Consider the following 17,566-nt stretch of genomic DNA (forward strand, 5'->3'; position numbering starts at 1 on the left):
TGTCACATATCTGAGCTCAAAATGGGATCAACTGAGGTATTTTAGGGAATAGAAATTTAATTCTACAGAAGGTTTTGACTGCCAGAAATAGGAAATAATCCTATCTGGTATATAACGAGAAAAAGAAAGTTTCTCGTTTTAACAAGTTTAATGGGATTAAGGAACATATTTTTATATCTCACTTTAACGAGATATAAATCTGACAGGTTACGACTTCCTAAAAGTTCATAAAAGGGACCCATCTGAGTCTCCATTTATTCACTCTGTTCTTCCAGGCGACACTTGAAAAGGTGTTGCTGTTTCACTTTTATGACATTTCTCATTTCAACGAGAACATAGTCTGGTTTTTATTAAATAAATCTCATCATAAAATGAGTTCTATGTCTTATTAAATTTACAAAATATCTCATTAAAATGAGAAAGTTTCTCTTTTATCCAGTTTTAAGGATTTTTGTGTCATGTTACAATGAGGTATTGTTTCAGAATGTATTCCTTAGCTCTGGCGGGTAAGTGCTTCTGTACAGTTCGGAGTTAAAGTGAAATACATTTTTTTTAGTGGTTCTAATCCTCTTCCATTTCCTTCAATATTACCATCCAAAAGGTAATATTGTAATAAATCTTTCTGTCAAAAATCTTTCAAATATTAGTTACGTTTTAACTCCGCTTCTGTTTATTTTTAGGTGTGTTGTGAAAAAAGAAGTAGGAGGAAAACCTTTAGAACTCAGAACTTTATTTTGAAAGGCCCTTCCGGAAGTGGTGTGCTAACGCTGTCGGTCTTGACTCAGGTTAAGTCAGCTTGTCTGCATTCCTCTTCTCTCCCCACAGCCTGGCCGATAGAGACAGAAAGAAAAGAGAGAAGAGGAAGAGGAGGGGGGAAGAAAACACACATTATTATTCACAACTGTATAGGATTTTATGAAGCACGGAATCGACTCATACCGGATACATCAGGCCTCGAAACATAAGCATAAACCCCCCTCCGGTTCAGACGGCTCCTTCAGGACTACAAAATCGAAAGAAAGACATAGATTTGTATTTTTTAGTGACGGGACTTTTCCTTCGTGTATTTGTGCGTAGCTCAGCTATCGAAAAGCACCTTCGTTGAGACRGCCTACAGCCTTTTCTCAGCGGATATTTCCTTTTCTTTTTTTTTCCTTTTCGTTTTTTTTTAAATGAGGATTTGCAAGATGGCTGATGACAGCTAGCCCCAACAAGGACAGAAACCCGCGACGTCCCCTTTAAGAACAGGAGGGTATATTTTTGTATTTTTATTAGCTAAATATAAAAGAAAAATATGGCTGCCTCGAGAAAGCTATGAGTGTAGCTATAATGAAAGGCGTCTGTCCGGTGTTTGTGTGTACCTGTGCTACGGTAGAAAATGGTGAGGTGACGTCTGAGGTAATTTAGGCGATTTAATCGAGATAAGGAAGTGGGACGAATATGTTGTTAGCTAAAGGCTGAGGCATCGATAGGCTAATAAGGTTTGAGACCAAAGTACAAAACAAACGGTACATTGGGAGGGGGGGGGGAGTGGTGGTAATAATCATTGTTTAAAAGGAGATATTTGATAGATGTGTCAAAGCGAGAGAGCGAGCGAGAGAGAGGAGAGGAGAGGAGAGGAGGGGGGAAGCAAACGGCTCTGCAACGACAGCCAACATTCCTGCGGATCCTAAAAGCCTTTGTTTTGTGCGCAGGAGCTGGACTGGACCATTAAAACGATTAACTATGCAGTAAACAGCCTCGACGTGATGGCCTGGGTGTAATTTTTCAGAAGAGTTGGATTATAAGGCCTTTTGTTGTGGGAGAGAAAACTGGATAAGGCAGAAAAAGCAGAAAGCAGAGGCCTTGTGTACATATATATGCCACATTCATCAAACAGAAATATCGCTTTGTGTGCGTGTGTGTGTGTGTGTGTATGATTAAAAAGACAGGAGGTTGTGCTTGGGTTTTTTTCCCCCCTCTCATCTGAGCTATACGACGGGTTTTTCTCAGCCTGCGGCCAAACGATCGCAGGTTGTGTGTGATTAGATTGCTGCTGGATGCTTATTTATAATTCAGCGGACAAAAGCGTTGCGCTGCGTACTCATTATTGAGGGAATCAGGCGTCCTTGAGGCTCCTATGGAATACAGTCACATTTTCAGAGGCGTTTCTCTGTGTGAATAGAGAATAGCAACCAGGGTGTGGACCYGAGCAGCCCGTTTTTCATTCTGAATTGGTTGCTATAGTCGACCATAATCCGTCGTTAGGTTAGAGTGAAGGCCTGGAGTGGCAGCAGGAAAAAAAGATCAAGATCCCCGTCATGTGTCACATGGAGATGCATGCATCTGGGTGATGGTACGCGGTTCTCTGTGCCTTGGTTTTACCTGTAGCGGACGGGGTTTGGTTCTGTTCTGTGAGCACACACTGAATCACGGAAGACAGGTCTGGTGGTTCCGASTGTGACTTGGAGGAAAGGAAAGCACCGCTTCCTGTAATCTGAACAGCGTCACCCCCCCCGTCTGTTTTATGTGTTGAAATCCACCAAGGTGTTTCGCCTGAAGCCTCCTTCAGCTCAGTTTTCCGGGAATTTGCCTTCATGCTGCATTACTAAGCAATACTCGTCATCTGTCAGGGAGGGTGTGCATACAAATATTGATCTTTCAGGACTCGGTTTTTGAGAGTGTCCGGTTTCCACTGGGAGAGAGACGCACAAAGCGGCCTAAACAAGGTCTGATTTGTATGCCTGCCTGCACCACCATGGCCTCTGACATGGCTGAGACGTGGAGGAACTGTTTTGAGGAGGAGCTCATCTGCCCTATCTGCCTGCACGTGTTCTCTGATCCCATCCAGCTGCCCTGCAAGCACAACTTCTGCCGGGGCTGCATCAGCGAGGCCTGGGCCAAAGACTCCTCGCTGGCTCGCTGCCCCGAGTGCAATCATGCCTACACGCAGAAGCCCAGTCTGGAGAAGAACCACAAACTGTCCAACATAGTGGAGAAGTACAACGCCCTGAGCGTGGAGAAGGCCAGCACGCCGACGCTGCAGTGCATCCTGTGCCGCCGGGGCCCGCCGCTCCCCGCCGTCAAGGTGTGCCTGCGCTGCAATGCCCCGTGCTGCCAGTCCCACATCCAGACGCACCTGCAGCAGCCGTGCTCGGCCCTGGGGCACCTGCTGGTGGAGGCGGAGGCCGTCAAGGCCTGGACCTGCCCGCAGCACGACGAATACCGGCTGTACCACTGCGACGCCGAGCAGACGGCGGTGTGCCAGTACTGCTGCTTCGCCCGGTGCCACCCCAGCCACGGTCACGCCGTCACCGACGTGGAGCTGCGGCGCAACGACATCAGAGTAAGACGCACCAAATGCCGTGTTCACACATCAATGCTTTCAGTTTAATGTTTAGTTTRTCTGTAAAGACGATCTCTGCTCTCTCCAGGCCTGGACGATAAGWTGTCCCATTATTGTTGTTTTTTKAAAYGGTAAACTTACTTTTGTAAAGAACTCTTAAAACTAAAAGTGGAAAACATTGTAAAYATCCACAATAAGACGCATCCAAACTAAAACTGAAATAAAGTCGACTCACAACRGAAACCATAAACAAAATGGATTATAWAGTCTCTGTAAACAAAATTTCCCTTMAAAAAAAATCTTAATAATCAGAATGGAAATGATTAAACTCATTCMATTTTWTCATRCGATTTATTGCAACATAATGAGTTGAATCTAATAATTGAGTCAAAATCAACTGCATACATTCCAGTTAAATCYGGTCMGATTCAGTTTTTAAAGCCAGGTGGCTAAAGAGTCTCTATCTCAGGAAGCCCAGCCAATTTCATTGAGYCATTGAACGAGCTGCAGCCGCTCCTTCTGAGCAAGTATGTGGCGACAGTGGGAGGGAACCACTCCCTTCTAACAGAGAAACATTCTGTCTAAAGTGGGGCTGCAGCTAAACGAYTGWACGATTCATTAAATCGGCTCATTCTTCAGGTACTTCATTTAAGCATTTTATACATATAAGCCAACAGTTAATTTCCCTTTTTTAATAAGAAAATTAAAAAAAAAGTATTGCCTTAGATGCAATAACACAGCATTCCTTTACACTTGATCATTTGTAGCAAAGGATGCATCTGCATCTAAAAATAGGTTCTAACCTTTCTGCTTGACTCAGCATCGATGCATCAGTTGTTTAATAAATGTGTGGTAAAAGGTGCTTATGGTTTTTACACAATTTGAACTGGGCGAAGCTAAAACTATGCCACTTGAGGAGTTTTGTGTAGAACATATTTTCAGGTCTCGTGTCTTAAATGAAAAATGTGTATATTTTTGTCCAGTTTCGTATAATTAACTGCTCTCAGGCTGTTGATGCTTCTGCAGTTAATCGATTACTAAATTAGTTGACAAATATCTCAGTAGTCAATTCATCAGGATTAATCTKATTAGTCATTTCAGCCCTTGTCRAAATGGATTCATTTTTCACAAATCGCTGCAAGATAACGCACAARAAGTAGTAAAATAAGAATCAAAGGAGGGTGACATGTTGCGAGAGTGATTGATTATTTAAAAATAAATATTGAATTTAACTCAAAWTTTAAAAATTGTGCTCAGAACTGCACTTGGGTTCTGAAATATGTTTCAAGCATTTTTATTTTGATTATTTGTATAACGGTGGGAATGACCATTGAATCTCTTTATTTTTTTGTTGGATTAAAAATGGCTGCATCTATCAAAGAGCCTGCAGCACATTTTGGACTARAAAACATTTTATAATCCTTATGGGAGAAAAACTGGGAATTGGCCAGTCGGCACTAAAAAATGAAAACAAAAACAGAAATTGGTATCAGCCAATCAGTGCACCTCTATAAGCAGTTAAACAGGCTATTGGTCAGTTTCTCTTATCTCTAATTCACACCTCTACCTCCTACTCACTGAATTATCTATAATTTTTTTGTTTTGTTTTTTAAGTTTTCTTCTGAATTCTAAACAAAAAATCAAAAATCGAATCTCTTTTTTTTAAATTTGATCTCAGGTGTTTGTCGAAAAGACATATATTGCACCCAATTTCAATTATTCAAGGCTTTGACGCCCATTTGGGTGAGTTAACTCGGTAACACTTTATTTGAAGGGGGGTGAATAAGACTGACATGACACTGTCATAAACATGTCATAAACACCTGTCCTGAACATGAATAAGCCTTCATGAATATTTATGACTGTTGTCATAAAGCGCCATTCGGTAAATTATGACACTTTTAATACAAAGTTGACATTATTCAAAATGTCTTTGTTATGACAACTTGACATTAACCAATAAATCATTACTGGTATAAATTTGTTATAAAAGTATTACTGATTGCACTTTAAAAATTAGGTAACTTTATGTTATTAAAGGTAAAGTTTAAACAGTAATGATTTATTGGTTAATTTCAAGTCGTCATAACAAAGACATTTTGAATAATGTCAACTTTGTATTAAAAGTGTCAATTTACCGAATGACGCTTTATGACAACAGTCATAAATATTCATGAAGGCTTATTCATGTTCATTACGGGTGTTATGTCATGTTTATGAAAGTGTCATGACAGTCTTATTCACCCCCCCTCAAATAAAGTGTTACCGTTAACTCTTGCAAAGTATGACAAATATGACCCTAATCAGGCCAAAATAAACGCAAGCAACCTCCTGGGAGTCAATTTTAGGCATCAGAGCCAAAAGACACCATCTCCTCACAGCTAACTGATTAGATCATTAATTAAAAAAAAAAAAAACAACCTTAAATCATCACTTGCCATAGCAGCTATGAAACATCCCTAAAATATTCTGTGACAATCGACTCCTTTTCATATCCAGTTAAATCCAGAAACGACCAAAAAGGCAAACTGACATCCACTTGTAAATTTTCCAGACCTGACTTGTTGGAGTTTGTTGGATTATCGGTTATCAAGAAGGAAAGTTCAAGTGTATCTATAATGCTACTTCTCTAACCAAAAGAGTTTTCTTTACATACATCTACTTTATATTCTTAACATCAACATAACAAGTGCCACGTTCTGTGATCTCTCGCTGTCATTTAAAATTACTTCACTGGAGAAATTTGGGATGAAAATCTGATCCAGGGGAAAAATATCAAAATCATATGTTCATGTTTTTATGAAATGCGTGCATTTTGAGTGCTTCCACTCTTATCCGGCATGTTTTCAGTTCCAAGCCTCCATTCTCATCTGTTGGAATGGCAAACAATGCGGTGGAGGCAGGAACAATGAGGGCCCCTCAGAGGGCCTTATCTCCCCAGCACAGGTGCATCCGAGCACAGGGATCACCAGTTGTCGAGGGGAGGCAGGGGGGCGGTTGGAGAGAAGTCGAAGGAAAGAGGGATTAAAGTGATTCATCACTTGCCTCTGCGGACTTTTCTTTTTTTTTTTAACCTATTCGGTTTCTGGGGGAGGGGTCCGGGTGCTCACCACCTCTGGTTCGCACAGGGGTCACACCGGTTGCTCTTGCCGGTTTTAAAAACGTTTAAATGGGGTGTGACAACGCAGCTTGTGCCGAGAGGAGAAACACGAAGGCGTCACTTCTCGCTGACTCATATAGTTCACCCAACATTTTTAGGTGTCAACCATGACATACAAGGCTGCCTTTCCTGTTGRTAATGCTATGACTCAGCTGTACGTACAGTTAAATATCCTCTGAGGGTCTGTGACATGGCCGTCGGGTGGAACTATTAAAAACTGAACAGAATCTTGTACTTTTACTAACATTACAGTTTTACCCCAAGAAGCAAAAATTTATAGAAACTACTTTTTAGGGCTGTAACTACCGTATTTTCCGCACTATAAGGCGCACCTAAAAACCTTCAATTTCCTCAAAAGCCGACAGTGCACCTTATAATCCGGTGCGCCTTATATATGGACCAATATTTAGCCACAACAGGTCTAGCAACTACGGTAAGCAGCYGCCGACTTCATTTTCCCTATAGAAGAAGAAGTGCGCGGTGCATGCTGGGATAGTTGTCAGAACGCTGGTTTGTTAATAAAGTTTGATAATACATTTAAAGCCAGGGGGGGGAGTAGAGACAGAGACTGCGACGGCAGCGTGTCGGTTGGTCTGTGTTACCCAGAAAGCAGTTGGGCACAATATCGCAACACCGTGAGTGAAACAACGACTGGGGCAGCCTACTRTAWAAAGTACTCGGGGACCACTTCTTTATAAATATGGATGTGTAATAATAGACTATGGAACAAATTGGCAACCCAAACTGTAGCGTCTATTCTATCCAACTTTTTTCACCTTATATATGAAAAAAGTTTTAAAATGGGCCCTTCATTGAAGGTGCGCCTTATAATCCGGTGCGCCTTATAGTGCGGAAAATACGATACTGGTTATTTWAATTATCAATTAGTCTATCTATTGGATAAGAAAAAGAAGGGCACAATCTACAGATTTTTTTATTCAACCYTCTTTATGCAATATTAGAAAAACATTAAAAGATGCAAATGAACAAATCAATTCAGTTTTTAAATTAGAAAATGAAGATTTTATTGCCTAACAAACATTCCTTTAGTGAACACAAACATTTGTAGCAAAGCCAAAATAAATAAATACTTCTAACATCAACACATAAAAAACTCAGTGTAGCATTGATCTGTTTATTGTTGTTTTGATTAGCCGATTGATACATGGATAGCAAAAGTTACATAMATTTGTTTTCAGAATTTGAACCAGGTGAAGCCAAAACCAAGATATTGTTGTGTTAAGTGGAAAATTTATGTTTTTTTTTGTATAGTTTTGGCTTTGTGTTCTTTCAGCAAATTTACTTTTTTGAATCTTCAGCTAACCACAATTAACCAATTACTAAATTAGTTGACAGTATATATCAATAATTGGTTCGTCACGATTAATCGTTTCAACCCCAATACTTTTGGTGTTTTCTACCTTTGGATAATTATTGAAAAATAATTCTAAAAAATGAAAATTTTGAGGGTATTTTTTTATGTTCAATCAGCACACAACCCTGTAGGCTACCAGGTYGGGCTATTAGAAACRACACACTTCGGTGTGGAAGTTGCTCCTGAGGGTAGGCTAAACAGTGCACAGCAAAGGTTTTTATCTTTTTTCAACTATCTGCATTGAATATTCTGAACTTGGAAATATTGACAGCTTTTGTTAAACTAAGGCTTTGTTGGTCTGTTTTTAGTCTTGTTAACAATTCAAACCCCTAAAAGCATCAACATCTTAAATGCTATTAGCTTAAAATCTACACTGTTATCATTTTCCTTGGTTTAACATGTGACCTCTGCTCTCAATATAAATAAWTACTGCTAGAAACACTGGAATAAATATATTTTCAGAGCTGCTCTTATAGGTTTTRAAAAGAAAAACTAGTACCAGCAGGTTACGGCTTTACAGAACCTGGCCACCAACTTGTGATCGGTGGATCCCTACCCGTCACTTTTTTGTTTATCTTTGCAATCTGGTGGTTTTCATGCGGTTTGGATTGTATGAGTAATAAAACGTTTGTAAAAAACAAACATCAGCAGAGTTGTCACCATCCAAATCCAAGAGATTAATGGATTTGTTTTTAAATGTAAACTTCAAATCATTTTATTTTATACGTTTTCCATATTTGACATGTAAAAATTAAAAAATCTATTTATTGCTGCACAATACTGGTAATTATTGCGATGCCAATATTGGTTGCTATTTTCTTTCTTTGTCCAATTGGAGCACCTTCTACTGTAAAGCTTTGTCCACCTGGTTAAATGTTACATTGGCATGTAAAAGGCAAGTTTGTAGTTCTTTGTGATATGAATATTGCACACACTGATATTGAGAGTTTATTTGCACTGTATTGTTTTTTTTCCTAAAAAAAAAACCTCAAAAACATTATAAAATGTAAAATCTAAGTTAGCCCACTAGACATTTAGCCTAACAGAAAAACTGAAATGCTTAGAAATGAGACAACTGACAGTTCAGAAAAAGTACAAATATAAACCAGCTTAAAAAAAACTGTTTATGCAACATTGGGAAATATGTTGCATAGAATGGGTGTCCCAAGGAACAAAAATGTTGATAGTGATAAAAATGTATAAATAATTGTACATTTAAGGATAAGAATCAGTCATGTAATGTGGAAATAATTGAAGTTCATCTGGTGTTTAGAGATTTAAATGTTTGTAGGTTGATGAGTATGAGAGGAGCAGGAAACCATGAAATCATGTATCTTCGACCTGCTCTTTTTCAAACAGAACAGATGCATGATAATTAATTTAAATTGATTTTTTATTGTTTTTACTTTTTGTCTGTTTGAAATAAATAAATGAACTAAGAGCGCCGTGCACTGCACTGCTGACGGTGTCGGGGGCGTCTGTGCTATAGCAACATGTTTAGCATTGACATGGTATTTTAGGCTTTAATGACTTTGGTGATTGGCTAACTCCGTTTAGCACAACTTGAACACAGCAATAGTCTTTTTGAAACAAAACTGAGTCCCCAATGGTCCAAGAGAAGCAGCTTTGTCATCCATAGATTTGTTTCCAGACGCTGCTTATTCGTCACATTTATGGACGTACTAGAAACACGCAAGAAAAGTTCCGGCTCAGGACTTTTAGATTCAGAAAAAAAACAAACGTGATTAATTGGGTTAAAGTTTTTAACACTTTAAGATCTATGCAATTAATTAATTGAATTGACACTTTAAAGTCCTGGTCCTAATTTTAATATAATGTAAATATTACATAAAAAGTAATTTTGTTTTCATTTATTTATTTATTTCAAACATGTTTTTGAAAACAAGAAATCAGTAGGACAAATAGCAAACATACATAACTGAGAACAAAGTAATAATAATAACAATAATAATATTACTTACTGACTCAATAATTATCAGAAATTTGTAATTATGCGACTTTAGTCAGCCATTGTAAGACCAGGACCAGTTCATCCGTAGAGTTAGATATTTGCCATCATGTCCTCATAATGATGATGATGATGGTGCACTCGCCGCCCTGCAGCCCCTCCCTCGCCTTGCAGCCCCTCCCTCGCCTTGCAGCCCCTCCCTCGCCTTGCAGCCCCTCCCTTGCCCTGCTCTCCACCTCCATCAGCCCCAAAACCTCTTCCACCTCCCTCTCGCCATCCAGCAGCCGCCCAAAGCCAGAACCGACCTTCCCCCTAGCCCTCCTCTCCTGTGCTGATGGAAGGGGCTCTGTAGTGAAATGACAGCTGAAGAGCACCCTTCCTCTGTTTTTTAACCTCTGCTTCCCTCCCCCAAAGGTATCCCATACATGTAGCTAGACACGCCCCCTCCCCCTCCTCCTCCTCTTCCTCCTGGTCCTGCGCTGGCTTCTGCTCAGAGCCTAACTCAATCAGTCAGCACAACCAGGTCACCGTCCTGGATCCAACCAACTGTGCATGTAACAGAGCTATGTAGGGCAGCGATTCCCGACCATGTGCCGCCGAGACCCGACACTGTGCAGCTTTTCCTTCCTATCAGCCTCTGAAGCAGCTGATCGCTAATGGTAAAATCAGCTGCTATGTGCTGGAATGCCTCTGTGCTGAGGATGATGATGGCATGTGAAGAAACCTTCAGCTGGAGGGAGCAGCTGATTGTTTAGGATTCACTCTCTCTCAGTCTAATAATTCAAGTTTTCTGTTTTATTTGTGAGGATATGYAAGTTTGCGGATTATCCCTGATACTAAATCGATGAGGWTTGCAGAATGTTTATGGGTAAACAGYTTTGAATAAAGAAGAGTATTTTCATAAGTTATGATGAGGTAATTTTATTTATGTAGGTTTTTTCCTCCATGTTTGATTATAAAACTAAATGTTGCCATTTAGTTGCTTTGGGTTGCTAAGTAGATGATGGTACTGTCCAAGWTTGTTCTAGAGTTGTAAAGTACAAAACTGAATGTTGATTCTCCATGTTTGTATAAACATAATAAAACAGTAATACTCTGATAGTATTTTTAATACAATAATAAGACTTATAGGCCTATTTTATTGTTTTGGAAACGCTGCTCTGTTATTCATGCAATTGTTCTAGCTTTAAATGATAAACAACCATAAAATGATCTGTTATTGGTTACACTGTAGACATGCTCAAGCATTTAATTATTAAATTCAATACCGAGTAAGAGTAGCTTAACCTATATTGTGTTTTTTTTGTTTGTTTGTTTTTTAAATTATGGTTCAGGGGCTTAAAAAAATCACTTTGAGGCCCAAAAAAGGCCCCGTGGCCACACTTTGGACACCATTAGTTGAGCAAATCCAAGTTAATTAGTGCTGGACAATAAATCAATTTGTATCAATTAATAAAATCTAACATTTTATTTTTAAGCCAGATTGTCCAGTTATAATAATAATAATATTAATAATAATGATAATAAACACCTATGTCTAGTTTATTTGCAGCTACAGCTGAACACGCTACAAAAACACAATATCTTCGTTTTGTCTTATTTCAAATTTACTAACTTAAAAGTGACTTTTCAGCTTTTGAAAGAGTACTAGTTATAAATGAAATAATCTGCCATTGAAACTAGTACTTTTTGAATCAATATTAAGAAATTATTGACTTAAAAAAAGCTCCTATGTCTTGCTTAACAAGTTACTTGTACCTTTTTGTGTTATTTCAGGCTTGCTAAGATATTTGCACTTGAAATTGGACCAGAAACACTTGATGAGATGTTTTTGTTTTTGCCGARCAGGGAGATGGTTTGGCTGAGCAGCCGTCTGCCGCTGCTCACATGCCATCCTCCTCCCAGAAATAACAGGTGCTGTTGCTAAAACATCGCCACGGCTCACGGAGCAGCCTCCAGTAGGTGATCTAATGTCTTTTAGGAGGAAAGTGCTGGACGGGGGAGGAAGAGGAGGAGTAGGAGGAGGAAGAGGCGGAGGTGCACCAAGGGGAGAGCAGAGCTGCCGGAGCTTTTTACTGACCATTTATCTATCTCTGCTCTCTGCCTCCAGCTCCCCCAACTTCGGTCCTCACTCTCTAATGCAAACACTAAATAGCTGYTGGTTGCCATGGCAGCATCCCCCTCCTTCCCTCCCTAGCAGGGATTGCATGTTGGATGGAGACTAAATTAGCCAGCTCCAGGAGCTCTAGTATCTCTGGTATGGTGAGCGAATGCTTGTGGCTAACTGGAGGTTATAACTTCCCTTTTTTCTTGGCTTTCTGTTTTTTTTTCCAGCAAAACCTGCTGAGACAGCAGGAGCGCGTGGAGGAGCGAGTGCAGGAGATAGAAGAGCAGCTCTGCAAACTTGACTCTGACAAGTGTACAGTGGAGGTACATATGAAGGACTTTATTCACACATTTTAACTGTAAAGCTGCAGTACGCAACTTTTATAAATAATATATMTTTTTGGATATTTGACATATAAGACTTGCAGTAGGCAAGTTTTTTGGGCTTCCCCCAGAAAAGTTGCTAAGCCCGATGCTCGGGACGCTAGGTCATTCATCCAGCCGGCAGCCATGTTTTTGAGTTAAATGTTTAAAGTTGACAGAAAATTTGAAAATRTCACTTGAYAGTCATGCGTTTTTGGAAGACTGRAAGGTTAATGTCTGAACACCAACTATAAAGTCTTAAAAAATGCAAACATTTAAAAAAAAACTTAAATAAACAAGCGATGCTAAGCCTGGTGGGGGCACAAGAAAAGCCTGGTGACCCGCCAGGTTCATAATAAACTGGGGGAAACCCTGAGTATGGTATGAGACAGATAATCTGTGAAAATATCTAACTCCTCTGCCTTCTCACAATGAGAGCGAGAAGGCAGGTCTTAAAGCTAAGGCTAGCTAGAATGACCAACTAGCCAATAACAGCAGATAACTGGTTTTTCTGTAAATGTAAGTTATTTGTCCGTCATTAGCATTTGTATCGGCGTGTACATTAGGTTGATTGATAGCGCTAAGACCCGCCTCCTGACTCCSATTGGTTGTTTTTGGTCGGGAGCTGTGCATTTCTGTAGACTGCAATATTAGCTCAGGGATTGCACTGGGCTACTAAAAAATATATTTTGGAAATTGTCTSTTTTTTCCATTGAATTAGGACTGTTTTACACCACTGAATCCAAAAATGCCATCCATTTTTCTCAATCGGGTCAGGTTTTTATTCTAATTTGGTTTAGAGAAATCTGATCTTCTGACTAAATTCATGATATTTTTGTGACATTATCAGTTCATTTCCATTAATACTTCTTATCCAAAAAAGGTTTTAGGAGGAAAAAATGTGTTTTATACCAGAGTATATTAATTAAATGATACAAACTTGGATTTCTGTAAATTGAACATTACGTCTTCATTGGGGCATGAACTTCTGTTTCTTTGAACGCCTCGTATGCTCAGCAGCAGGAATGTCTCACTTCAGAGTCCAACAGTAATCAGGCGTCATGACTGCGTCCCAAACTAATATGTAGCTCAGTTCAGAAAGTTGACCCGACTGAGCAAAACCAACGTGATTTTTGGATTCAGCCCATCAAAATCACCCCAAAACAGTTGGAAAAACCCCAGACAATTTTTTGGCTGTTGCCCAGTGGTAACTGTCTCGTACTATGCTTTCACAAAATGGTGACAGTTTTTTTCTAGAAATATCCAAAGAGCAGTTTTAATTCACTCTTAAACCGTCCACAGGACAGAGTGTGTGAGCTGAAAGAGGAGGTGCGCCTGCAGTACCAGCGCATGCATCAGCTCCTGGAGGAGGACCTCGGCCGCACGCTGGAGGCCCTGGACCGGGCTCAGGCTCGCTTCTTCCAGGAGAACGCGGCGCAGGTTCTGGCCCTGGGGGAGCAGCGGCACGAGGCCCAGAAGCTGCTGAGCTCCATCCACACAGCCTTCAGCAAGGCGGAGGAGCTGAGCTTCATGAAGAACACGAAACCCGTTAAAATCCTCACAGACAGGTGAGAGAGCTRAACGAGGARATCGCCTCATTTTTTTGCCTGGTTTTTGGGTGATACTGGTGCAGAATATGAGCAAAAAATGCATTTTTTTCAGCAGACCAAGTCATAATGGGAACTCATGTATTGTGTAGATTAAATTATTTACATGTAAATACATTTTTTATAATGTTTAGAAAGGGAAAGTAATAATTTTATGAGAACTCCTACATGGAAAATAACAAAAAGTCCAAATGAGGAATGTTGAGTGTCTTGTGAAGTTGGTTTAACAATAAGCAAATGCTTAATCTTTTAACACATTAGCATCAAATTATTACCAGTAATAGAACTTTGAAACAATTTTAAACAACAGTTTAACTATAAAGAATCACATGAACTGATGCTGTCTCACCTGAGCTTAATAACTTATCAAAACTTGATCAAAGTCATTAAAATGATGTTTTTCTCGTAATTTTAAGTTGTTCTGGAAATCTTATGTTTTTATTCTGCTAATATGAAAACCTTATTTTCATAATTTAGCAAAAAAAAAATTTGTAGTCTGGCCCTAGTTCTGTGAGTTAGTTTTAAAGCCTAACTCGCAGAAGTTAGGCTTTAAAAAAAAAAGAATACATTTTTCAAAAATGTTTTCTGTCATTTGTAATTTTTGTTTTAGAAAATAAAGTGAGAAAAAAATCAATCTGGTATGAGAAATGTTTAAATGTAATTTTTAAGCCATGTGGCTCATTTGCAAACTGTTGCATCGATGCAGCGTGACATGCAGGCGATCAGCAGCGGCGATTGCACATTTTGTCTTAGAAGTGTCGTTTAGCAATTTACTGGAAACAGGAACACGAGTTCCTGAACTGGTTCAGTTCACAAGAGGGAACTTGATTTTTATCTACCAGATCGCAGACGGCAGCCGTGCTTGATGATGACATGTGAAGGTGCCATGTGAGGGTCATCACACTAATATGTGAGGGTGATTAGTCAGGACAATTGATGACTAATTTTGCTGAAATTAGAATCGGATTTGAAACTTCAGCCTCTGAGCTAAACTAGAAAGATGGTTTCACTTACTGTGGAAAATTTCACACTGGACTTTCAGCAATTTGGATTCTCTGGCTCTCCGCTTTTTTATTTTATGTACCTTAGTTTTTTCTTCTACTAAACTTTCCATTAATGTTCTTGGATCCAGTACTTTGTGAATAGCCAGCTTCTCTAGAAATGAGCTTTTTGTCAGTGATGATGCAACTCGGCATTTCTGTACTAAAAATATTTCTTAATAATATTGTTCAATATTTAAGTTTTCTCTGTAACTAAATTCCTTAACAGGAAAAGAGTGTTTGAAGAATATCACTTTGTGTGTCGTAAATCAACTTTAACAAACAAGTTTAACTTTCTGAAGTGAATTACAGAAACAAACGTTTTGATTATGTTCTACTTTATTGCGATGCTTCATCATGATTTCTTGCTGTTGTCACCTTGTTGCAGGTCGCAGGCATGCGTGGGCAGCAGCCTCCCTCCTTACAAAGTGGGGAATCTGAACTCTAAGCTGTTTCTTTCTGAGATCACAAAGCGAGAGAAGAGCTTGAAGCGAACGCTTGAGGGTAGGCAGCGAAACATTTGGCACATGGAGAATCAGCCTGACCTCTGTGATTAAATGTTTTTTTAATTTGTGTGTTTTGTCTCAGTTCCTCTCACCCCGCCGTCGGCGTTCCTGCASACCGTCGCCGCTTTCCCCAGTGGCCAGAGCTCCGGCTCYGGGGCGGAGAAGCGGAAACATTCCACCGCCTTTCCTGAGGGAAACGGCAGCACGGGGAAAAACGCCACTCCGGGTTTCAAAGACTCATCCTCATCTTCCTCCTCTTCTTCCTCTTCGTCATTAGCCAAGCAGCCCTACCTGGGGTCCGGCTCCGCCTCCGGTGAGGGCCAGTCCGCCAACCAGCAAACTCTGGGCCCCTGTGCACCGCCTCACATCGGCGAGGGCGGCGGCGCCGGGAGCGGGAGCGGCTCGCTGACCAACCATCACTCTGGCTCCGTGTTCGGCTCCTCCCACTTYCCGCCGGGCGGCAGCGGCTCCTCCCACWCCTCCCAGCAGGCYGTGCTGCCGCAGTACGGTGGCAGGAAGATCCTGGTCTGCACCATGGATAACTGCTACTGCTCCGGAGTGCCGTCGGTGTCGGGCCACCGCAGCCACCCTCCCTACCCGCGCTCGGGCTCCTTCCCCTGGGTGAGCCCCCAGGACTACCCGCCCCCTCCGGGCCTGGCCTCCGGAGGGCCCTCCATGCAGGGGCTGGCGGTGAGGGACTGGATAGACGCCTCACAGACGCACAGACATGCAGATTTCTATGGGCTGTACGGGCAACCGTCCACCAAGCACTACGTCACCAGTTAACGCAGCGGTTATGCTCTTAAAATAGAGACGGGCACCAAAATAGCACACACCTTTACAGATTTATAAACCTGAAAACGGCAAATAGTGGCTGAGCTCACGAACACTGCAAAAACAGAATCCGACCAAGTGTTTTTCTCTGGTTTCTAGTGCAAATACTTCAGTAAAGTTGAAATAAAACCAAACTAATTTGCAAATAACTTTTCAGGAAGATATAGGGACTTGTTTTAAGTCTGTTCCTTTAATATTAATGAAAAATTAGTAATAGATTATTTCTACTGCTACATGGAGAAAATTACTTGTTATAAGTGAAATAATCTGCCAAGTACTTTTTCAACAATATTAAAGTAATTATTGACTTAAAAACAGGGGTGTCCAAACTTTTCATCACATGAACCAAAGGGGGGGGAAATGGGGGATTTTTTTTTTTTTTTGTAAGTCTGGGATGTTATTCATTTTAGATTCAAAAATTAAAAATACTTTTGCACACTTACTGTATTAAGAGGCATCTAGTTCCAAATTAAAAATTTTTTCAAGCTCGCTACATTAAATTTATTCTCAGCAAAAGGATAAATTTGAGGCTGAAGAGTCGCTTTCTTTCAAAACGTTTGCTACAAATAAGACATTTTTAACAGAAACTAGACCAAAAATATTTGTTAAGAGTTTGTTTTTGCAGTGAATGAAACTGATGTAGAAGACACACACACACACACACACACACACACACACACACACACATTCGGGGGCAGGGTTGATCCGTTTTAATTGTTCCTTTAATTTCATCCAGTGTTTCATGTAGATAAAACACAAACTCTGCTCACTTTGGCACAACTCGGCTCTGCGTTTTTACACAGGGAAGAAAAAAAAACTATCTGGAGACAAGAGGGTGATGTTAATCTTTTTATTTATAGAATAGAATGCAAATTGATAGAAAATGAACTGTTATTAGAAAAAATGTTTTCATTCTTCTACACAATGCTTCACCGAGGCTAAAGGGAAAAGGAGATAACAGGCTTCTGGTTTCAGCTCGTGTTTCTCTTGATATAATCACCCCTGCAGTTATGCTGAGGCCCAGCTGCCTTATGATGTTCATATATTATTTTTGTCCACAAGCTGACTTTGTTTGATCCTTTTTCAAAAAGAGGAGAAGATGGCCGCCACTTCTTCCCGCTCTCTCCGTCTCGTTTTGATTTTTTTTTTTTTATCATCTGCACTTCTTCTTCCTTTTCATTTGCTAAGTTCAGGGATGCGTCGCACAGCTTGAACGCAAAACGCTCTTCCATGGAACACCCACAATGCACTTGTGGACGCCTTCCTGCTACAGGGGTGGAA

At 40.2% G+C, this 17,566-nt stretch overlaps 1 protein-coding gene across 1 annotated transcript; it reads left to right on the plus strand.

Moving 5' to 3' along the window:
- The first annotated feature begins 765 nt into the window (after positions 1 to 765).
- Positions 766 to 16,412, plus strand: trim8b (tripartite motif containing 8b). Its single transcript, XM_008437004.2, has 5 exons — positions 766 to 3,325; positions 12,164 to 12,259; positions 13,601 to 13,866; positions 15,334 to 15,449; positions 15,534 to 16,412. Exons 1-5 carry the CDS (start codon positions 2,720 to 2,722, stop codon positions 16,235 to 16,237), a joined length of 1,788 nt encoding a protein of 595 aa, XP_008435226.1. The 5' UTR covers positions 766 to 2,719; the 3' UTR covers positions 16,238 to 16,412.
- Positions 16,413 to 17,566: the final 1,154 nt, after the last annotated feature.

Source organism: Poecilia reticulata, linkage group LG19, assembly GCF_000633615.1.
Source record: "Poecilia reticulata strain Guanapo linkage group LG19, Guppy_female_1.0+MT, whole genome shotgun sequence".
Lineage (NCBI taxonomy): Eukaryota > Metazoa > Chordata > Actinopteri > Cyprinodontiformes > Poeciliidae > Poecilia > Poecilia reticulata.